At 39.0% G+C, this 24,873-nt stretch overlaps 1 protein-coding gene across 7 annotated transcripts in view; it reads left to right on the top strand.

The window, feature by feature from the left end:
- PDE1A (phosphodiesterase 1A) overlaps positions 1–24,873 on the top strand; it is a 189,545-nt gene that overhangs the window by 138,234 nt on the left and 26,438 nt on the right. For all 7 annotated transcript variants that reach the window (XM_063341665.1, XM_063341664.1, XM_063341663.1 and 4 more), the window contains 9 exons: positions 301–483; positions 945–1,011; positions 1,976–2,092; positions 3,356–3,496; positions 9,651–9,751; positions 12,321–12,446; positions 20,661–20,762; positions 20,882–21,002; positions 24,757–24,838. In XM_063341665.1, the coding sequence (XP_063197735.1) occupies positions 301–483; positions 945–1,011; positions 1,976–2,092; positions 3,356–3,496; positions 9,651–9,751; positions 12,321–12,446; positions 20,661–20,762; positions 20,882–21,002; positions 24,757–24,838 (1,040 nt within the window). The remainder of the gene's footprint in view (positions 1–300; positions 484–944; positions 1,012–1,975; positions 2,093–3,355; positions 3,497–9,650; positions 9,752–12,320; positions 12,447–20,660; positions 20,763–20,881; positions 21,003–24,756; positions 24,839–24,873) is intronic.

The raw sequence follows: 24,873 nt of genomic DNA, 5'->3' as shown, positions 1-24,873 counted from the left end.
AATCCACCAAAGCTGTTACATCTTTGTAGAAACATCTTCGCTTGCCTTTACTTGAATATCTTGCATTTGAGTATCTTTTACCTTCTGGAATGTGAGCAGCGTGAGAGAGGGAAGGTATCTGCTGTGCCCAGTTTCCTGGTGGCCTCCGTATGTCCAGCAGAGAAGACACTTGGTGATGTGCTGAGTCAGTTCTACAGATGACCTCTATTCGTGTTAAATTTTGTTAGCTGTTTGCCTGTCCATACTCCTTTTGCTTTAGTCCGCCATCTTCTTGGTAACCTTGTATTAATTTTTTTGTAGGAAGCTTTTGGACACTGAGGATGAGCTCTCTGACATCCAGTCGGATTCGGTCCCGCTGGAAGTGCGGGACTGGTTAGCTTCTACATTCACAAGGGAAATGGGAATAGTGAAGAGGAGACCTGAAGAAAAGCCCAAATTCCGAAGCATTGTACATGCTGTACAGGCTGGGATTTTTGTAGAAAGGTGAGAACTTGGTTTTCTCATTACAGCAAGTGCTGCCTTTAACCACAGTGTCTCTCATTGAAGATCCCTTAAGTGGTGGGATGAACCTGAAGCAAAACTTTGAGACAGAATTTAGCTTTCAATTTCTGCAATTGCTCTATTTTTCTAATCAGAAATCCAGATGAAACCCCTAAATTTGTGTTGAAATCTCCTGGACTTTGGAAAATTCTGGGAATGAACTTCATGGCTTTGAAACTTCTACACTAAAATGTAACAAGGACTGCACTAACATAAAAGAGTAATGTACCAGCAGAGGGGCTTGTCTCATAAGTTCATTAAAAGACTTATGTCGTCTTTGGGATCAGACCCTTAAATATCTTAGTGTTTTTTCACAAACTGTGGAAGGTGAATTACAAGAAGAAAAATTGCTCCAGTACTTTTTAAAGGAGTGCTATTCCTTAATATTTTATTTGTTCTTTCAGGATGTACCGAAGAACGTCTAGCATGGTTGGTTTGGCTTACCCAGCAGAAGTGATAGTAACGTTTAAGGTAAAATAAGTTTAATCATTGTGGAATCTGAATATATTTGTACTTTTGTTTAGTGACTTTTAGGGTGAAATTAATGTATTTTTCTACTGAAACTATCCTAGCCATAGTTGTTACCACAGAACTGAGCACACAGAAAAAAAAAAAAATTAGTAGTTAAAAATTCACAAAAAGAATATGACTCTGTTTATTGTTTCACTGAGTAGTTGTGATTTCATGTCATTATTAGAGCAATAGGATGAAATTTGTATAGAATTTTTTATAGAAATGTGAGACACGGTTTTATCAGCTCCCACTGGTATGGTAATCAGTGTCTCAGACAGCAGCATTTATTTCCTTTTTAGGAAAGAAAAAGGAGAAGTAGTATTGGGATAGAGTGAACAAAAGAAGCTGCAGCTTATGGAACACGTACAGTATTTGCTGTGAATTTAGGGCATTGCTGTAGTTCACCCAAAAGGCTATCGTTTATAGTAGTAAAGTTCCTGTGGCTATGTAAGCAGTTCAAAATGGTATTCCTTGAGAATGTAGTACCTCAACTTTTCCCCTGAAAGTTAAACACTGTTATATTATTCTCAAATTGACATATGGCTATCATGTTAATGACATTGCTTAATGGCCTATTTAAAGGATGGGTATTCACATTAGCTCCACGAGGTTCTATAGACATTTGGTATGCAGAAAGTTAAATTTGAAAGATTAAGGTCTTTGATTCGAAGCATAGAAAGTTGCATAGGTCATGTTACAAGTATTTTATTCATAACTGGCACAACTATTTTTATCATTAATATTGAAATAGTCATTAATGTATTATCTACAGTAGGTGTTTGAAAGACTTGGACAATAAAAAACCACCAAACTCTCACCCGTCCCTCCAAAAAATCCCAAAATATCTTTTCCACTGATTAACTGGAAACCTACTTAAATGCATGGAAATTTGATTTTTTTTTTCTTTTTCCCTCATCTACAGGATGTTGATAAATGGTCTTTTGATGTATTTGCCCTAAATGAAGCAAGTGGAGAGCACAGTCTGAAATTTATGATGTATGAGCTGTTTACCCGATATGACCTTTTGAGCCGTTTCAAGGTCAGAAACTAGCCACAAGTAAAAATATGTATGCAAATATAAGTATGTCAAATTTAAAATACAAGAAAGCCAGGATATGTTTGAGATAATTTTTTTATTGTACAGTGTAATGCAGAATTTCAAAGAACATGGCAAATCGGACATTGTAATATGCCAATAGTTCTACCAAGTGGAGCTTCACCTACAGCATGCAAGTTTTTCTGCAACTCAAAAAATGGAAAGCTATGTAGAGGCATTTCAAGTGAGTTTGAGATGTTGATAGTGAGCAGCTAAATGCTGTAAGCATTAAATAAACAGATTATGTATACAGCCTATTTACACAGCATTACTGAATCAGTGTCCCAGCTTCATAGAACAAAGATTCCTATATAAGGCAGAAAACTGTAGTTATTCCTAAGTATTTTTTTTCATGGTCTAGATCATAGTATGTTGCCCATCACTGTGCAGGGGTTTCAGCTGAACCTTCCTCTCCTAACCAACTTGGGGGATATATAAAGGGAAGGCTACTTTTCCATGATGTTTGCAGGGTGTTGTGATACAATATGGAGTACTTCTAACCATCTTTGAAAGCCTGAGATAAAAAATGGATTGAAATGCCAACTCTATCATTATAGTAGTACTGAATGTAAGTTTTACTATAATTTCAAAATCTCTCTGCTGCAAAACTCCATGCTCCTTTCGAAGAGCCTGCCTCACCCTGAAATTTGTTTTACTATTTTAATTTTAAAATTTTAATTCATTTTAATCGCAGGACTTTTAAATAAATTTCATTATATGGGAAAATATATGTGACTAGATAGTGCCTGTACTTCATAGATTGCCTGGAGGAAGAGAAGGAAGTGAAGTCATACTATCAGATTCAAGGAAACCTTGTCTCAGGCAAGGCAAAACTGGTGAAGAAAAGGAGATAATCCTATTGTTAGACTCCTGTCTGTCATGCCTTTATTATAAGAGCAATCTGTGCATTGCTGGTACAGACAGACAGGCAGATATGTCTTGAAAACTATTTGATTGATAGCTCTGCAGTCTCTCGTATACTAACCACATGCTGTGCATGGTGTACGTAGAGGGATATAAGATCTACAAGAATTCGGTGAAGACTACCTGATGCATGTTAGATATTAGATCTTTATATTTTAAATTTTTCTTTTGTTGTTTGTTAACTAAATTCTATGGTATATTTATTTGTCGTTTATTTATTGTATGATTAACTTTGCAGCTGTTGCAGGAAAAAACATTTATTTTAGTTTTTGCTTCCCCTAGATCCCTGTTCCCAATCTAATTTCATTTGCTGAAGCTCTTGAAGTTGGTTACAGCAAATACAAAAATCCGTATCACAATTTGATCCATGCAGCTGATGTTACGCAAACTGTGCATTACATAATGATTCACACTGGTATCATGGTAAGAAATACTGTGAAGTTCAATTTACTTCTTTTCTCAGACTCTGCTGTTTTGGATAAATGTGTATGTGTGGCTTTTCTTAAGGAAAAAGCTCCCTTGAAAATTGTGCAGAGACAGATTCTGAACTACCGTTCAGGCTGTGAACTGTATGTCATTTTAGCAGTTCTTCCAGGCTGGAACTCTCCTGATGCAGAGGAAGAAATGAGAAAAAATATTCTCCTTAAATTCTTTTTGCTTTGCATTGCCTGGTCTTGGGTAATATATATCATACTAAAAGAGATACATTTGCAGGAGTGGGCAGGTGAGAATTTCTCACTTCCACATTAGAGCCTGGGAGGTGTGATCAGGCAAGGAAGCTTTAGTATCTGCTGAGGTCCTGGCCATTGAAATCAGTGCAGGCGTACTCAAATACTCTGCAGCTGCTTTTCCTTTTAGTTTATAACCTTATTGAGGAACTGCTCTTGCACACTGTATGTGCCTATAGTATGCAGGAGGTTGCATTTGCCTTGCACTATTGCAATATCCTAATATTTTTTAGTATTTGCTTTTGGAACTGAAGTGAGCCTGTGCAGGCATATTTACTCTAAACACTTAGAGTTAATACCAGCAGTGGGAGTCACTAGCAGCTTGCTAGATAGAAGTAAATACTGACTGAAAGAAAATGGACATTTCTGTCAATGGCCTTTTGATGATTCTCTTCACTGAGAATGCACTTGCTTAAAAAATAAAAAAATAAAAAGATGGGAAGTGCTAGTGTCTGTTTTCTGTTTGCAGAGCTATGACACAATTCCATAAGACTTTTGGAAAAGAAAATTTTAGGGCTCACTCTAGATGATTGTGCTCCAATATATACACAATAAATGACAGTTGTTCACTTATGTTAAGTCTTTTCTCACTGAAAGCTTTGCCTTTGGCTTCAGTGGAGGCAAGAACAAGTCCCTAGGCATTGCAGGGTTTGATTCTACTGTTTGAAGGACGCGTATTGCTTCTAAGCATCAAGTTTTTAAAGCTACGTTTTAACACATGTACTACTTGCAGAGTGAAGCCTGGAGTCTTCACCAGCCAAGATTCCTTTTCACATTGAAATGTTTTCTTGAGAAAGAACTTCCATATTAGACTGAAGAATAGACTAGACAGCTCTTGCCAAGATGACTCCAAACCAAAGTTGTTGCATACAGTATTCACCTGTCAAAATAATATTTTAATAAAAGAAAAAGCCTGAAGAGATGAGATCATGGTTCCTATCCTACCCTTGTCTTCTACTGTAAGATCAGCTGCAAGTATTAAATGATATGAGACATGTCTTTGTTGCAGGTATACACCTCGCTCAGCAATTTAGCAGGGAGGAAAATCCATCTGTTGTGTTATACATTATAAACATCCCTTCGGCCCATTCTAACTGTGCCTCTCTGCTCTTCAAAAAAGATAATAGCATCCAGATTTTCTTTGTGATGCCAGGACAAGGTTCAAACTTCCAGAGCTATCCTAGTCAATTTGCATTGCTTAGCCTTTGATTAAACAACTTCGCAACACAGTTTGTGTATCTCTGAACACTGAATGAAGGAACCTGTGTTGAACTTGAATATCTGGTATTCCACCGGGTGCACATGACAATGAGAAACACCTCTCTGACTCAAGTTTTATGATATTAGCATCTTACCCTTGTAACTGCACATTGATGTGATTTGGACAACTATTTTCAGAAAAGCTTAGACTTCATTGCTGTTACTTTGCTGTAAAATCTCATTAATGTTGCAATGCTATTACAAAGTATTCCTATAAAAATAGGCCATGTTTTAAATATTCACATTTGAATTGCTGAATTATGATATTGGAAAGTTCTTGGAAAGATATCTAACTAGGACAACACTTAGTCAAGAGTGCCTTCAAACAGATGTAGCTTGCCAGGCAGAAGGAACGTTTATAGAAACCAGTGTTTGAAAGAAGGCCTAGTGATTCTGCAGCTTGCAAAGTATTTCTGTCCCAAATGTCATTTGCAGTTTGAGAATGCATCAGTATCATTCAAATGTTCTATTTAACTTGTTGGGATCTTTTTCCTGTTGCATGGTTAACTCTACAGAACCATACTCAATAACAATTTGAAGTTTGCTTCTGTAGCTAATAGTTTTCAGAATATGTCCATTGTAATGCCTCTTTTAACCCTTCTGTGTCTTCTGACAAATACCTAGATTGGAGTCAATTCGATGCAATTTTATATCAAATTCCTGTGTGGTTTTTGCAGACTGGCATGTGATTTGAAGTTCTTCTGCTTTCATTGTATCTTAAGGAACTGATACTGACTCACAAATCTTGCAAAGAACTGCTGTCTTCCTTATTCAATTCTGAAAGACGTACTGAAACAAATCAGGGTCATAGAATCATAGAATGGTTACAGTTGGAAGGGACTTTAAAGGTCATCTAGTTCCAACCCCCCTGTCCTGGGCAGGGACACCTCCCACTAGACCAGGTTGCTCAAAGCCCCATCCAGCCTGGCCTTGAACACCTCTAGGGATGGGGCATCCACAGCTTCTCTGGGCAAGCTGTTCTAGTGTCTCTCCACCCTCGGAGTAAAAAACTTCTTCTTAATATCTAATCTAAATCTCCCCTCTTTCAGTTTAAAACCATTACCCCTCGTCCTATCACTACACTCACTCATAAAGAGTCCCTCCCCATCTTTCCTGTAGGACCCTTTTAGGTACTGGAAGGCTGCTATAAGGTCTCCTCAGAGCCTTCTCTTCTCCAGGCTGAACAACCCCAACTCTCTCAGCCTGCCTTCACAGGAGAGGTGCTCCAGCCCTCTGATCATTTTTGTGGCCGTCCTCTGGACTTGTTTCAACAGATCCATGTCCTTCTTTTGTTGGGGACCCAGAGCTGGACACAATACTCCAGGTGAGGTCTTACGAGAGTGGAGTAGAGGGGCAGAACCACCTCCCACGACCTGCTGGCCACACTTCTTTTGATGCAGCCCCGGATGCAGTTGGCTTTCTGGGCTGCAAGCGCACATTGCTGGGTCATGTTGAGCTTCTCATCAACCAACACACCCTATTCCTCCTCCTCAGGGCTGCTCACAATCCATTCTCTGCCCAGCCTGTATTTGTGCTTGAGATTGCACTGACCCACATGCCCCTTGAGCTTGCACAGGCCCACTTCTTAAGCCTGTCCAGGTTCCTCTGGATGGCATCCCTTCCCTCCAGTGTTTTGATTGCACCACGCAGCTTGGTGTTGTCAGCAAACTTGCTAAGGGTACACTCAATCCCACCGTCCATGTCACTGACAAAGACCAACCCCAGTACTGACCCCTGAGGAACGCCACTCGTCACTGGTCTCCACTTGGACATTGAGCCATTGACGACAACTCTTTGAGTGTGGCCATCCATCCAGTTCCTTATCCACTGAGCGGTCCATCTATCAAATCCATGTCTCTCCAATTTAGAGATAAGGATGTCGTAAGGGACAGTGTCAAATGCTTTGCACAAGTCCAGGTAGATGATGATGTCAGTTGCTCTTCCCTTATTCACCAACACTGTAACACTGTCATAGAAGGCCACCAAATTTGTCAGGCATGATTTATCCTTAGTGAATTCATATTGTCTGTCACCAATCACCCCCTTATTTTCCATGTGCCTTAGCATAGTTTCCAGGAGGATCTGCTCCATGATCTTGCTGGGCACAGAGGTGAGACTGACTGCCATGTAGTTCCCCGGTTCTTCCTGTTTTCCCTTTTTAGAAATGGGGGTTATGTTTCCTCTTTTCTAGTTCATCGGGAACTTCACCGGAGTGCCACAACTTCTCAAATGTGATGGCTAGTGGCTTAGCAACTTCACCCACCAGTTCCCTCAGGACCTGATGATTAATCTCATCGGGTCCCATGGATTTGTGCACCTTCAGGTTCCTTGGATGGTCCTGAACCTGATCTTCTCCTACAGTCACATTTAAAGAAATAAAATTATCATTGTATTTTCCAAAAGTTACTGTCTATCTTAAGAAACAGGATCCAGCCACCTCAGATCAATGTGTTAGAAAGTTAGATATCACAGATGGCACACAATCTATTAACCTTCCCAAGAGATTAAATCCCAGATGATATGACTGAAATATATAACTCAAGCCTGCATTTATGAAGTCTTCATCTTTATAAAGATTTAAGAATCCAAGTCCCAGGGAATAGATCTTGTAAAGAACTTTTGAGTCATCGATCATCTTCCCACCATCCCTTTTCTCCTCCCACGTACCTGTATTGCTCAAACTAAAGGAAAAGATGTCTTTACTGTCAATAAGTGCATTGTGAGACTCCTTTTCTTACGCATTTTTTAATCCATCATTGTTTAAAAAAATAGTTTGAACCAGAGTTCATGAAAAGTTGAACTGCATCTGTTTACTTACAAGCAATTTGTAATACTGAAAAACATCTGTCAATAATAGAGATCTTTTCCAGTAGGTGTTACACCTGCATGGCATAGTGTCCTTCAGGAGGGAAGCAGGTTCCAGCTCTTTGCAGTCTTGCAGACCTCCAGATACCTGCTTTTCCCTCCCGCTTTGAGAAAAACACTTGTTAACTGTCTCTCTAAGAGCTTTCTTCTGCTTCCTTAGAAATCCTCTAGCTAAAGTAGTTCTCTGATTCTCGGTTTGAATACTGATCTGAATTTTGACTGTACAGCTACAGTCTCTAGAATACTTGCTCTCATATTGTGCCGTATTAAGTTTCTGTGTAGCCCGTAGATATTGTTTGTAAGGAATGCTCTTCTACTTATAAATGCATTGTCCAGCAACTGTTTTGGTTACTAAAAAAGCTGATTTTTGAAAAGCCCTCTTAATGAAACAATTTATGTTTAGCTTTAGTTACTAATAATTTCTGGGTTTCTATTCTATTTGGTATGTTGAAAACATTGTGAAAGCCAGGACTGCTCATGGCCTGGTTTCTTGTGACACACAATATGATGAAGGTCATCGTTTCCATTTTTAGAACTGCTTACAGTACATTCTCATTCCTCTGTTGTGACCTTTTTTAATATATACTGCTTCACCAACAACCAGTACTTGTTGTTCCTCAGCAGTCTTATTTTGTCGCTGAATGACCCATTTCATTATTCTCACATTACTTATGAATCTTGACTGTTTCCTTTCTTCTTCTTTGAAAGAAGTACTACTACTGGCAGCTTATACTACTTCTGGCAGCTTATACATCTTATATCCATCCATACACATGTATGTGCGTATATGGGTGCAAAAGGATGAGATCATTCCTCGAACCTTTAGTACAGAAGCTTAATTCTACACTAAAAAAATCTGAAATATGTGTGGAAATGCTTGACTGGCATTTGACTTAATCAGTCCCATGACTGCGGGGGTTAATTGTCATCTGATTTTTCTGCCCCCATTTTTAGATGGAGTAAATTTTCTCCTTGAGGATGATTTATCATTCAAGGAATAGAACTTGAAACATAAAATAACAGAGGTTGTTTTACAAACTGAGTGATACAGAACAGCCACAGTTAGCAAGAGGTATAAAAGGGCACAAAACTCTAGGGTCTACATTATTTTGTATACGTGACCTGTATTACCTTTTGTTCTGGTAAATGTATACTAGCCCTATGCACCCTTTTTTTGCATTAGTACAAAGTATGATAAAATTTAGAACAGAAAAATCTCCCATGGGCCTAACTTTAGTGCTGTGTACCCTGTAAAGTAAAGTTAATGCAGATGTTGTACCTAGAATTTATTATGAACTGTATATATTGTTCACAAAAAGACAAATTATAACCTTAACTTCATATCAGGTTTTTAGATGAATGTACCATAATTTGGCAAGTGCCATGTATGGGCTAGCAGATTAGATACTTCCTACTCAAAACAGCTACACAGCATACCGTCTAATTATCTTAACTTCTTATATTTTTGGCTGCCAACATTTACTTTGCTAGTGACTGTAGGGATGTTAACTTAGTCTTAGAGAAATCATAAAAAGTACAAGGAGTTATTTTACTGTATAATACTGCCATAATAATGAAGTGTTGTGGATGTATAGTTACCTGGAATAAGAGAAGAATAAAGTTTACTTAAATTGAAGGTAATGCAAAACATTTCCAGTACTGTAATGTTTAATCTGAATTAGGCTATTATAGGAAATATGACTAATTTTTTTTTTGTTTACCAGCACTGGCTCACAGAACTGGAAATTTTAGCAATGATCTTTGCAGCTGCCGTCCATGATTATGAACATACTGGGACCACAAACAATTTTCATATTCAGACAAGGTAAGCGAAATGGTCTCCTAAGTGTCATATCTGGAGTCTCTTATTCATTGGTCTGAACTGTTTTCATTCCTCTTACTGGTACAGCCAGGAAGTAGCTAGGTCATTCCTGATTTTACAAATTGCTTCCTTGACCTCTGCACAGTTAATGGGACTGCTCGCATGAACAAAGACAATGTGGAAAAGTAAGGAGTTAGCTCCATAGTGTTTGAAGTCATTATATTTTGGAGCTGATATGTCAAGAGAGGTTTCAAAAAGATTCAAAACATAGACTTGAAAACCCCTCACCCCTCTATTTGCTCACTTCGATTCAGATACTTTCGACTCAAAATTTTATTTCTTCCACAGTGTCCCCCGAAAAATACTTCACTTTCAGCAATGTGTCTGCACTTACTCCAGGTGCTACATTTTATTTCAAGCTGTGCATTAAATTTACAGGGTCCTAGTACAGACAGAGAAACGTTCAAGTACAGCTTTAGAAATCCGTACCAAGAGTCCTCTCCTAGCATGTTTTGACAGCATCTGCAGTAGTTACAAAAAACTAGAAAGAAATCCAGAAAGAAATCCAGTTTGAAAATCAGGCTAACTATATTCTCATGCAGGCACAGCATGTCATGTTAGCCTCTGGTCCAGAACAACAGCATATACCTCTCTCCCTTAAAATACTTTCAGCATATCAAAGGAAAACACTGACCAACCCATTTCTGGGTGATAAATGGTACACCTGATACTTAGCCTAGAACAAAGCATCTTATTGTTCTCTCACACTAGGCTATACTTTGATTTTAGTATCCTCAGTTGTGGAGTCTGCTTTACCTGCTCCTGAAAAAAAAAATTCAGCAAAGCACTGGCATATTCTAGCACAACAATTCTGTGCTGGAAATACTACTACTTTGAATAGAAGCTTCCTCGCACTCACCTATACAGATAAAATGCCTAATGGTTACGTTTAAATTTAATCCATAACATACTTTTGCCCAGACATGTGCCCTTCAATAATGAACAAATTCTAGATCTGCGGTTGCAATAAAGACATTATTCTTTTTTCCCTCAGCGCAGTCTGGCTAAAAATAAACTTCAGTTTCTTGTTCCAAGTTTATATGACTTTTCTATTTTTGTCCTTAATATTTTGCTCTGAAGTATTGCAAAAGTGGAAAATGAATTAAGCTGTTAGCCTTTGAATTTTACTTGGACATACTTGCAAACAGGTATTTGTTTTGTGATGGAGCTCATTCTTCCCTCCTGTGGGGGCCTAGTGGAACTTGGCCCTGATGTGGCATCCCAGGGCTGTGATTCCAGGCTTTTTTTGCCTGAGAAAAGCTGATGAAATGGCTATCATAGACAGAGCAAATCTTAGCACTGTTTAAAACTAGCCATAAGTAGCTATGTGGGTCAAAATGTGCTTCATAAACATGTGTGATTGGCAAATCACAGATTTTCCCATGATTTTAATAGGATTATTGATGTAAACATATTCATTATTTACGTAGGTTACGTTTTGTTCCCTCTAAATAAAGTCATATTTTAATTTTTTAGATTCCTTGGTATCATACCATACATGTGGGTGGTTACACTGAATATATGCTACTGCTCAACAGAACAAGAGGCTGAATTTACCTTATTAATATCATAGTAAGATGCGCTGCTAAATCATCACACCTTTCTTCTAGTACAGACTTTGCAGGTGATCAAATTGAAGTACTCTGGAATAGTTTCGTAAGAACAGAAATGTGGCAGAGAGGGGAGGCCCAAGGTTGCTTAGCAAGTCAGATCAGGTCTTGGGGAAACAAATTTCCCAAGAATCAATGAAGTTTGAAGCTAAGTACGATAAATCCATACCACATCAAAATTTGTGAAAATCTGTATGTAATTTTGGTATTGTGGGTTAGTCTTTAATTAAGAGGGGAAAGATGCTGTCAAGTGTGCTAATGTTATGGTAAGAGTCTGGCTTTAGGAAGCACTTGCATACAATCAAACTTTGGCTTAGCATGTGTTCCATTCCTTTGTTATGAGGTTCAAGGTTTGTCTGTTTTTCTGAAAAAATGTGGTATTTATTTCAAAACATATGAAATTGAAGTTTTTCGATATTTTATTATTTACAGCTCCTTCTGATTATGAGTGACATGGACAAAAGCACATCTCTCTCAGAACAGGGGTAGTAGCTTCTTAATACCCGTGCTACGTGTGGAGCCCCCTGTGTTGGTGAATGCATGGTTGTATTGTCAAAGAGTACTCTCGAGTAACCTAATTAGAGCACTTCTCTTGCTCTACGATCCTATCTACAGCCAAGAAGCTCAAAGATCTCCTCACAAATTGTCGTCACAGTTATATCTTATAAATAAAACATTTCACATTTAAAAATATGACTTTCCAACAAACAGTGCATACCATGGTATAATGATAATTTTTTATGCATTTAGGGTGTAAACCTTATCAGTATTTGATACAATAAGAACAAATAAACATAGCTTGATATAAACAGTCAATAGTTTTCATAGAGAATACACAGTCCTACCTTCCCCGGTGCCATCATCAGGATGCTATTGTAAATTCTGCCTTTTTTTTTTACTAGGTCAGATGTTGCAATATTGTACAATGATCGCTCTGTTCTTGAAAATCATCATGTGAGTGCTGCTTATAGACTTATGCAAGAAGAAGAGATGAACATCCTGGCAAATTTAACCAAAGATGACTGGAGGTAAGACTTACCGTGACATTCAAACTTAATTCCGCTATTTAAAAATAGTAAAAAGCACCAGGCCTTCCACGTGGAGTCTATTTTAAGAGTTCAAATTACAGGAAGAAACTTTGGCACTGGAAGGAGTAACGGATATTTAAAGCTTACGGAATGCTGCTGTGTTGTGAAGAAGTACAGTTTGGGAGACTCCATATAATTTTCCAAGTGAGATTGTGCATTTATGAGCCACAGTGTTGGACTGTGTAGACAGCGTCTCAGGTGAAATAGCTGTTCAGGAAAACTACGGTGCTGCCCCTCTTGAGCTAGGTTACCTTTGTCTAACTGGCTTAAAATCTCTGTGCAGTCACTCTCTGCTGCCACCTTGAGCACTCCTGCCCCTGGGATTTCTGCTGTGTAACATATCACAGCATAGTCACATCTTGGTTAAGCGTTAAAAAATTAATTGTATGGAGAGCCCAAAAATAATAAAATAAAGGCCCAGAAATCTCCCTTTTCTTCTTCTCCTTAATTTTAGTGTAATTCCTGAAGAAAATTGACCAGCTGAAAGAATCAGCATCATAATTAATAAGTCACAAATACTAAGACCTGTAAAACCAAAATGAGCGAGTGTTAGAGATAAGATTTTCTCTGTTATTAGAAAGGACATGTTATGTTTGTGTATCTTTGATTACTACATATAGCACTTTAAGATATGAGTCTTCTGTGTGTTTCTGTAAACATAGGTATTATTCAGAGGTCCTAAAAATAACTTTTAAGTAGGTGGACTGTGAAGTCAGAGAGAGATATTCTGCTTCCAGGGAAGTGTCCCGCTATGAATGATGCCACCATGAGTAACAAAGCTATACTCTGCTTTGTTTATATTTTCACAAAACTGTACATTTATGAAGGAATACGTGAATGTCAGATCAAATTTTGGTGTGGTATATTTTTACAGATGAAGGACTGTTTTACATGGTAGATTTACATGATTTCACTTATCTACATGATCAGAACACCCCTAAATAAAGTGTTTATTGAATGTAAGTCTGCTGACCCTTTTGGTTTTCACTTAATTATTTTTCTGTAGCTACTCCAAAATGCTCAATATTAAAGTGTTTTTAATTTTTTATTTAATACAAAGTGAGAGGAAGCATACACTTTTTCGTTCTCATAAAAGATTTCTTCTCAGAGGATACTCATTTGGATTTAGTTATCATAAAGTTTGTGTTGTAAATTTAGTTCTTGAGAAATATCTATCTCTGGAAGTAAACTGTAAGCTTCAGCATTAATTGTCACATAGACCTAGATTTTAATTGCCAACATAAGTCAGCCTTGCTCTTCTTGGAACTATTTTGGGCCTGATAGTTTTGGGCCTGATAGGTCTCTGGCCCTATTTTTCTTGTCCTAGCTGCTGAGCATGGAGAAGTGATTATGCCAGTAGATAACCATCAGAGGCTGGTATTGTGTCCTTTAAAACCATCATTGTGGAGAGGTAATGATTTTCAAATCTTCAGGCTTGTTGCCTGGAGTATGCTTTTTTGAAGTGTTGTGTCCTACGAGAGAATGCTTCCAGGTAGAAAGGGACGGATCTTCTTCAGCTGAATTTCAGTTCAGGACTGGATCAAGGATGGCTTGAAGGCACTTATGTGCTTCCTCCGTCCTGGCTCCTTCAGCACTGGAGACCACCATATATTTGGCGTTGCTCCAGCTGACAGAAATCTGGCTGCCAGCTAGTAAAGTGAATCCTAGTTGTTCCCTTTTGTCTTATCACTGGGGAAAAGAGTGACAGGATGGAAACTCCTGTGAAAGAAAATATTCCCCAGTGGAAAGAGGAGCCTATGGTTTCCAAGTGTGTGATGTTTATACATATTGCTTTGGTGGACTGCAACAGAGTAAAGGGAAGAATGGTATAGACTGTCTTCACATTTATGGAGTGCGCTCTTCTCTGCATAGATTGCTCGATCTGGTCTTACCACAGTTCTTTTTCTTTATATTATGGACCCTTTGCTATAACTTCTGTTATATTGCATTTCTCTGTGGTTTTTGAACCTGTGGTAAACTACCACATTCCTTCAGAAGTTGCTCAATCACAGACTAGGTGTGTTTGCACTTGCTTTTTAGTCTCCTCTCACTGTTACCCAATTTGGATTTCCTGGAGGATTTTATTTTAGTTTTGCAAATTTTGTTTGTATACAGTGGCTGCACAGATCCAGTCCACTATTACATGCAGCCAGTTTGAAGTTGGTGGTATCTGGCAACCAGAGAAAGTGGAATTTATGGTCTCTTGTTGGGGCTATTCGGTACAACTTAGAAGAGATGTATGAACTGACTAATAAGCTCAAGCAACTAAACTAGGACACTCAGTTCCATGTTTTGTCACTTAACAAGGCAACTATGGTCTGTACTTTCAAACAAACTGGTAACTTCCAAAGTGCCAGTCTGAGAACCTACACAATGTGTTAAGTCTGATACTTAATTTAGAGGGTCAGTCACGGAAGTGATGGTTTCCTGGTATTCATTTCTAATAGCCAAAAATACCTCTTACCCTGTCATCGGACACAGTTGTTCAGTGATGCAATGACAGATCTGTTAGCCACTTAAAAGAGGCTCTTCAATTTTCTAATTATTACTAGAGTGAACTTCTTGGATCTGTACTGAAATTCATGCTGTTAGACTAACAGTTTTGAGGTTTGCGCTGAATCTAATTGGCAGTAAATTGAAATGATAATTTGTTCAACTTTTTAATGTACTTCTTGGAACTGATTAATTTCTTGACTACTGTCAGATCTGTTTTCTTGAGTTGCAGCGATTTCATTTTTTTAAAGTTTAATAGTCCTGCCTATTTAAACTGCGGTTCTGCTAATTATTTCAGCAAGATGAAGCGAAGTGACTGAGAATGACTTTATAGTATTACATTTTCTTTTCTACTTGTTAACGTTAAGAAGATAAATGCACTAACAAACTGTCAGCTTCAATTAAGTTTAAAACATAGGGTTTGGGTCTGAGCAGGGAAACACTGCCAGCATTCTGAGGAGGATGTCCTTTGTGGATAACGCATGTGACATTCATAGTAATTTCTCGCTATTTTCTCAACTCTGAAAATATATTCCTGTCTTCCATATTCTCTTGTTTCTCTCACTTAGCGTCCCTAAATATCTAAAGAGGGATCCCTTTTTGTCCCTCTTTCTCCTTTGGTTTACCGGCCTTCTGGTATTCTAGTAACCAATGTGTTAGGTCAACAGTTATAGGTGGTCAGGCAGTATTAGTGTCTCAAAGCGTTCCAGTCATAAGGCATACAATGTTATATTGTCTGATTATATAAAAAAGACTAAGAAAATAATGTGCATTATGTACAACGGACAATGAACAGCTTTTCTATCACAAATTCCCTTGGGAGTCTTCTGTCTGAGGAAAACAGGATTGCAAGATGAATGTTAAATCTTCAGTTCCCAACTTGCTTTTGCTCATCTTAGCCTGTTTTTTCATTAGCCTGCATTTTTTCATTAGTTTCCAGCTGACTAAATGTCTTTGTCGTGGACAAATACAGATAAAGCTGGTTTCTGTTTATTGGTTAACTTTTCCAATAAATTCATGTGCCGCTCCTTGTCTCTTGTTTATTACAGCATTATTCATGTCATTTTTTCACATCATCTTGCATCTATTTTTTTCACAGTATCATAACCGTACGACATATGGATATAGGAGTGTTATGAAAGGATGAGAGCACAGGACGTGATGGTTTACTTAAGAAAAATGGAAATTGTATACTCAAAACAATTGTGGGCCCCCAAAAAGCGCTACGCACTGTACATGAACACTGTTGCCACTTCCCATCATAGAATTAAAGACACCACCACCTACGTATCTTTTTGCCATGGACATGGTAGCACAAACAATGCTAACAGCATTATCCCAGTGCCTGTGAACTGCTTAATGAAGGGAGCAGGGATTTCTGTCCAGGAGTTACCTATGAGACTGGCTGAGGTCTCCTTCAATATGGAAGTTGAGATGGCCTTTTTTTTCCCTGTGAAACAATTTGGGAATGGTTTAGGAAAGTCAAATGGGAATTCCCAAATGGGAAAGTCCAAGAGTAATCTTCTGTGCATTGGTAGTAGACTGAGCATTTGTAGCTCTATTAGAGCTTTATTTAAAGTTTTTCCATCATTTCTCAGTTTCCCATCCCTCTATTGATGATGGATGGGGGCACAGGCAGAAAACAACTGCCGACTGTAGGTAGAGAGCCTCTCCTTTGCTATAAAGCAGCTTTTTAGTGGCCTGAAATCTTCAGAAGCATGTGAGAACAGTGCTACATTGTTTGATCCTTATTCAGGTGATGGAGGTAAGAATTAGGGTTTGTCTGCTGCCATGAGAGCATTTAGCTTCTCTGTGTGTCTTGTGTAGTAGGGGTGAGCTTATTTCTGATTACTTCTGAAGTTCAGACATGGAAAGTTCCTGGGAAAATCTCCCATAGGAAGGGAAAGTGACAATTATTTCAGTCTTACAAACAACAGGATTTAACAATGCAGAGCCCTCAGTTTTCATGTTGGGATGCAAATTAATTAGTATCTTATTATGAGGTCAGATAAGGTAAGGCATTTTCTAAACACAAGTTGCTATGGCTGCGTATTATTGAGTAGAAGTGAGAGGACTGAGTCTTTATCCAGTTACATCAAAGCAAATCAGGAATAAATACACAAAAATCAATGAGGAGTATCAGCTTAAATATGCGATTAATTTGGCTCAAAAGCAGTCTTGATAGTTTTTGTAACAAACTATTCTAACAGCCCTAAAGAAAACTGCTATTTACCTCTTTAAAACATAGTGGTTTGAAAAAACTGCATTGTTCAGTAAATCAAAGGTATTAATACAATATGAATCATAGAATCATAGAATCGCTGAGGTTGGAAGGGACCTTTAAGATCATCGAGTCCAACCTTTAACCTACCCTGACAAAAGCCACTTCTAAACCATGTCCCTAAGTGCCCCTTCTACCCTTTTTTTAAACACCTCCAGGGATGGTGAATCCACCACCTCCCTGGGCAGCCTATTCCAATGTTTAATAACCCTTTCAGTGAAAAAAATGTTTCCTAATATCCAATCTAAACCTCCCCTGACATAACTTGAACCCATTTCCTCTTGCCCTATCACTTGTCACCAGGGAGAAGAGGTCAGCCCCCATCTCTCTACAACCTCCTTTCAGGTAGTTGTAGAGGGTGATGAGGTCTCCCCTCAGCCTCCTCTTCTCCAAGCTAAACAACCCCAGCTCCCTCAGTCGTTCTTCATAAGGTTTGTCCTCCAGACCCCTCACCAGCTTTGTAGCCCTTCTCTGGACACGCTCCAACACCTCAATGTCCCTCTTGTAGCGAGGGGCCCAAAACTGAACACAGTACTCGAGGTGGGGCCTCACCAGTGCCGAGTACAGGGGGATGATCACTTCCCTAGTCCGGCTCACCACACTATTCCTGATACAGGCCAGGATGCTGATGGCCTTCTTGGCCACCTGGGCACACTGCTGGCTCATATTCAGCCGGCTATCAACCAACACTCCCAAGTCCTTTTCTGTTGGGCTGCTTTCGAGCCACTCTGCCCCAATCCTGTAGCGCTGCATGGGGTTGTTGTGACCCAAGTGCAGGACCCGGCACTTGGCCTTGTTGAACCTCATACCGTTGGCCTCAGCCCATCAGTCCAGCCTGTCCAGATCCTTCTGCAGAGCCAACCTACCCTCAAGCAGATCAACACGCCCGCCCAGTTTAGTGTCATCTGCGAACTTACTGAGGGTGCATTCGATCCCTTCATCCAGATCATTGATAAAGACATTAAAGAGAACCGGCCCCAGCACCGAGCCCTGGGGGACACCACTTGTGACCGGACACCAACTGGATTTAACTCCATTTACCACCACTCTCTGGGCACGGCCATCCAGCCAGTTTTTTACCCAGCGAGGAGTACACCTGTCCAGGCCATGAGCAGCCAGTTTCTCCAGGAGAATGCTGTGGGAAACAGTGTCAAAATCTTTGCAAAAATCCAAGTAGATAACATCCACAGCTTTTCCCTCATCCACTAAGTGGGTCACCTTGTCATAGAAGGATATTAGGTTTGATAGACGTGACCTGCCCTTCACAAACCCATGCTGACTGGGCCTGATCACCCTATTCTCCTGCATGTGCCGTGTAATTGCACTGAGGAGGATCTGTTCCATGACCTTCCCAGGCACCGAGGTCAGACTGACTGGCCTGTAGTTCCCCGGATCCTCCTTCCGGCCCTTCTTGTGGATGGGTGTCACATTTGCCAACCTCCAGTCAGCTGGGACCTCCCCAGTTGTCCAGGACTGCTCATAAATGATACCAAGTGGCCTGGCGAGCACTTCTGCCAGCTCTTTCAATACCCTTGGGTGGATCCCACCCAGCCCCATAGATTTGTGCACCTCCAGGTGCTGAAGCAGGTCCCTCACCATTTCCCTTTGGATTACAGGGGCTTCATTCTGCTCCCCATCCCTGTCTTCTAGCTCAGAGGGCTGGGTACTCAGGGAACAACTGGTCCTACTGCTGAAGACTGAGGCAAAGACTTCATTAAGTACCTCAGCCTTTTCCTCATCCTTGGTCACTATGTTACCGGCCCCATCTACTAGAAGACAGAGATAATCCTTAGTGCTCTTCTTATTGCTAATATATTTATAGAAACTTTTTTTGTTGTCCTTGACAACAGAAGCCAGGTTTAGTTCTAGCTGGGCTTTGGCCCTCCTGATTTTTTCCCTACATAGCTTCACTACCTCTTTGTGGTCCTCTTGAGTGGCCTGCCCTTCCTTCCAAAGGCCATAAATCCTCTTTTTTTCCCTAAGTTGCAACACTAGCTCCCTGTTTAGCCAGGCCGGTCTTTTTCCCCCGACGGCTTGTCTTCTGGCACATGGGGACAGCCTGCTCCTGCGCCTTTAAGACTTGAAAAACATCCAGGCTTCCTGGGCTCCTTTGCCCTGGAGGACTGCCTCCCAGGGGACTTTGTCAACCAGGCTCCTGAAAAGCCCAAAGTCCGCCCTCCAGAAGTCCAAGGTAGCAGTTCTGCTGACCCCCCTCCTTGCTTCTCCAGAATCAAAAACTCTATCATTTCATGGTCACTGTTCCCGAGACAGCCTCCAACCTTCACATCCCCCACAAGACCTTCCCTGTTTACAAACAACAGATCCAGCAGGGCACCTTCCCTAGTTGGCTCAGTGAGAACTGACTAAAGTTCAGTGAGAATGACTAAAGTGGATTCTACTGTTGTAATGGATATTTGGACATCCTTAAGATTGGGGATGTGCTCATGAAGATATATGATACATAATCAAAGATTTTACGTGGTGAATTGTCCCTGATATACATATAAGCAACACTTGCACATAAATCCTCCTAGACCATTTAAAAAGCATGTAAATAAAGACCCAGTAGACTCCTGCATGGTCTATATAGAGTCCTTCTACACCAAGGAAACATAATATTCCAAGTCAGTAATTATTGTTGGCAAAATTAATGTACTTTCATATACAATGAGAATTAATACACACTTTTACATGACTCATGTTTTACTATTTTCATATTCAGTTTAATAGAAAGCTGATGGACAAGCCTACGTCTTTGACCATAATACCAAGATATAGATAAATTATAAATCGCAAACTTTATCTGACTCATGAAATAGGCATTAAGGTATTTTTTGAGATGAAGCGCAGTTTGTCGTAATTTTCATATATTGTTGTACTCTTGGTAGTGTTTCAGACGTAATATCTCTTGCTCTTATGAGTTTTTCCACAGCCTTCTTCCTAGGTTTAGTGTCATGCCTGCTCTGCACTAATATGAGGGCAGTAATAAGAGACACAAATATATCCTCTTGCGTGGTGGTAAGCCCAGAGACCAACTGGTTTTTTGAATACTCTACTGCTGGAAAAATAAGGAAAGACTTATTATGGGTGGCAGAACTGCATGTATTTTTAGTTTAGACAGTAGAGAAGAGGAATTACAAAACAGTGTGACTCTGAAATAATGGTTGCAGAGTGCATTTTCTGAAGTACATTGCTTTCACAGAATCCCTTTAGGATACAACATTCAAGTTGTTAATAATTTATTTAAATGCTTTTAAAAACGTAACAAAACCCGTGATGTTTTTTAGAAAGTTATAAATTAACAAGTACTGCTTAAACAAATGTACCATACATAGAATAAATGAATTGTAATCAGTCATTTTGCTTTTAATTATTCTTAGGGAGTTGCGTAGCTTGGTCATTGAGATGGTCTTGTCTACAGATATGTCGGGTCATTTTCAACAAATTAAAACGATGCGACATACTCTACAGCAGACAGAGGGGTAGGTTATTTTCCATTCTGTTCATTATCTATAGTATTTCAATGAGCTCTTGTACAAGAAAAGAATTTAAATAGTTGCTTTTGTTTTGAGATAATTGGAGCATGTCCTTGAATTGACAGGGTAGACAAAGCCAAAGCCATGTCTTTGATTCTACATGCAGCAGACATAAGCCATCCAGCAAAATCCTGGGAGCTGCACTACCGGTGGACCATGGCCCTGATGGAAGAATTTTTTCGACAGGTGCCATTTTTAAAGTCTTTTAATAAATCTAGTTCAAGAAGCAATGGTTATACAATTAAATTTTTTCGTAAGTTTACCAGCAAGGATGCTGTTGGTTGTGATTGACAAGCATTGTCAGCAGTATATATTCCTTACTCTTCATGCATACCACTGACATTAATTCAACTTTTATGTGCGTGAATAAGATGAAATTGTTGTAGCTCTATATCTATTTCAGCTGATATCAGGATTCTGAGTGTTGTAGCATTTTTTTCTTTCAATAATAATATAACTTGTCAAGCTGTTTTCATTCTGTAGACAGAGATTTATATATGCTTTGAGTTAAAAAGAAGCACCAGCAGGGTAGGATGAGGGACTTGAAAATAGGAAGAATTTATGTTCACCAAAGAAGGCAAAAAGTTTTCTCTGTTTCACATTTCAGAAATCCTTCCTATTTCTTTTCCTTGCCAGTGCTTGCCATGCATATGCCCCATAGATCTGAAGGTTTTGCTTTCATAACAGCACGATCCAAAGCCAGAGGTTAGACGGCATCATTCTGTTAACACCGTGGCCATATATCCTAAAACAAAAATGAAGACACACCTTTGCGAAAGACTTTTAATTTCTGTGAGGTACTGAATTCAAAGGGAAGCCTAGTAGGCGTTGGTGTCACTGCTGCCATTTTTTTTACTCACCTCAGCAGGTGGAAAAAAACATTCCTCCAAAGGGGGAATACTCTCCTTGTAATGAATATTTGTGACCATGCACATTTTTAACATAACAGTTACTGAGGTACAATTGATCACCAAAATCCAGTTTAGGTATTGCACAGTTTCTACAGTTACACACAGATTTTAAAAATGTTTAATACAGATAATGGAACAGTGTATGTCTTGCTCATCTTAATTGTCATTATTTTCCTATATGCTGACATTGTGAAATTAATTGGGTCACACTGGAAAAGGGGGTCAGAGAATAAAAAGTCAGTATGTTAAACGATGAGGTTGTTAGTCCCATCCGCCCTAGAAGGTTTTTGCTTGGTTCCTAGAGGTTCTTTGTACAAATTCACAATAGAGAGCATCAGGACATCCTTGACTCTGGGCTCTGCATTGGGGAGACAGGTTGAAGAGCTGGTGCCTGAATCTAAATAACGAATGAACTAAGTTTTATGGAAATACTGAGTAGAGTCATGAGTTTGTGTCTGCTTCTGTAAATAGAAACGATGAGGATTTTGAACTTGAAAGGGAAAAGGCAGATATACATTGCTTGCAAAGGTCAGAAATGACCAACTGTAAAAACATTTTAGACACAGAGAGACAGACTACACAGAGCCCATGGGACAGTGAGGCAATGTGTCCAGTCAAGTGGATGTAGCTTTAGCAATAAACACTACCACACTGGTTGCTGAGTGCATAGAATCAGCTAATGTTTTAGTTATTCCTTTATACTTTCATTAGAAGAAGTAATGCTCAAGGACTTGAGAAGGTATTTAACAATGGAATCAAATCACCATATATGTGTTTCTGCAACTGAGCAGTGGAACTCCTTTGGGCTGTAAAGGAGTGTGCAAGGAACTGAATCCCTCTTATAGTGGTTCCAACACATTTAACGTGTGATGAAGTAACTGTACATATATAAAGGCACTGAGCAGTGCAGACACAGTAGGTCTCCTGCTTCCTAGATGTACTGGCTTGGTTGTGCATCCTCTGGCCTGTTGATCTGGCATGTGTGGTGGAAACCTCTGGGATTTCCAAATCTATGTCAGCCAAGATGAAGTAGTCCAAATGTATGCAAACCCCACTAATTCCTCCTCTTCTTTTCTTTAAAAATTGTAATTCAACTACTTCCATTGCCTTAAAGGAAAAGTCAGCAGAGCCTGAAACTGCCGATGCAAAAACAATACTTTAACAGGCAGCTTTCCAAGTACTGAGCACTAGCAAAAAATGAACATCCACCTAGACAAAAAACTTTGTTAACTGCAGCTAACAGTTAAAATATGTGCCAGTGTTAACTTCAGGGAAAAAGCCAAACAACGCTTTAAGTTTAAAAGCAACAACTACAGAAAGTGTGTTGTAATGCCAAGGAAAATCTGAGCTACTTGTTTAAAATAGAAATACACCCACCCATCTCAAAACCTTAAAAATAAAGAAATCCATAGTTCAAGTCACTCAAAGAAGTATCACAGTTCCTGTAGCATTCTGCTCTCAGTCTGAATAGATCCAAAAGCAGAAAAAGAGAATTTGTCCAGTGAGTTTTCTTATTTTTTAATTTTAAATCTCATGAAATTCTAATGATCAATTTAAATATAAATGAGGTGTCCATTATTACAATTTCAAAAGACGTAAACTTATATGACATTTAAGTATTAATTATGTATTATATTAATTACAAAGTAATTCATAAGTACGATAAAGAGCTACCTGAAACCTAAAAAAATTCAAACTGATTCTTTGCTAGTGTGGAATTTTCTCTTTTTTAATAATTGAGGGAAGATTACAAAATTAATATTGCTTTAGAAATCCTGTATTCAACAATGGCTGAAATTGTTAGAACTACCACAGTTTATATTACATCACAATTGGGCTCCTGCATTTAGATGGAGATACCACTAGCACTGCTCCTAGTAGTAAGTGTTCATGGGTTCTACACTCTGAAGTCAAATTACGAACACTTAGGTGTAAAATTTAAAGGCCATAGTGGGAAATCTCACTAGAAACACAATCTGTGAACTACATCTGTTCCTGTGGCTGAAGTGGTTTTATTGGTATTATAGTCCTAAACTTTTCCCAAATCTAGTTCAATGATATGTGATAAAAAGACTAAGGAAGGTTGATACTGCGCCCTTCATCCATCAGCTTCTGATAAGATTTTTTGGAAAACGGTATGTTTGTGTACTGGTCCCCACTGAATGATCATGAAACAGCGCTCTCCATGACTAATGTAATATGTAGAGCCTTTTTACTTGCAAGACTCTTTTCCTCTCTCTGTAATGTCAGTGCTTCTGGGGACCAGGTTTGTCCAGCAACACAAATTGTAGCCTCCTTTGAAAGATGTCTCTTCAGGATTTTTTTTGCACCTTTCTTTTTGAGCTTTTTTAAGTCAGTTGGTCTACCATGCTGAAAATGGAGATAATACCCCCCGTCTGTTAAGACTGTTAAGACAAAACCCCACTCTTTTAAGTGTGGTAAGGGTTGAAATATTTTCAGAACTAGGTTTGTACAAGTCATCTGAGTAATGAAATTGAGCTTGGGCTTTTTTATGGCTTCAGCAGCAGAGGGACATGCCTGCTAGTGAGAGTGAGTTCAGTTCAGATCAGATCATGCCCTTGATGTGTGTAAATCCACTGAAGAAATTTTACAGGTATAATAAACCAATGTAATAGAAGGAAACACTTAGCATTTGGCACACTATTACAAACATGTCTAAATATCTCCAACCGCATTACATCTGGGATCAGCAGAACTAAAGTGTGAATATTGAAGGACTTCATATATGTTAAATCTCATTGGCAGATGTCTTGCTCTTGAGGAGAACTTCCTTGCAATAAGGTCCTTTATATAAAAATTGTCAACCGTAAGTTAGAATTTTGACTTTCACTTTTCCTGAAAATTTAAAGATAAATAACAAGAGCGTTTTTGCCTGTGGCTTGTTTTTATTTAGGAGTATAAGTAAACAAAGTAATCTGTTTAATAAATACTAAAAATGTTCGGATTCCTTTGTGTCTCTGTCCCTCTATCAAATATCTACTTATAATATTAAACCTTGTTGTTTGCAGGGAGACAAGGAGGCTGCTTTAGGTCTTCAGTTTTCCCCACTCTGTGACCGCAAGTCTACTTTGGTAGCTCAGTCCCAAATAGGTAATGACAAGTTCTGTTTTTCTTACATATGTAGG

The sequence above is a fragment of the Chroicocephalus ridibundus genome, chromosome 7 (genome assembly GCF_963924245.1).
Source record: "Chroicocephalus ridibundus chromosome 7, bChrRid1.1, whole genome shotgun sequence".
Lineage (NCBI taxonomy): Eukaryota > Metazoa > Chordata > Aves > Charadriiformes > Laridae > Chroicocephalus > Chroicocephalus ridibundus.
This window is presented reverse-complemented; position numbering and strand designations above follow the sequence as displayed.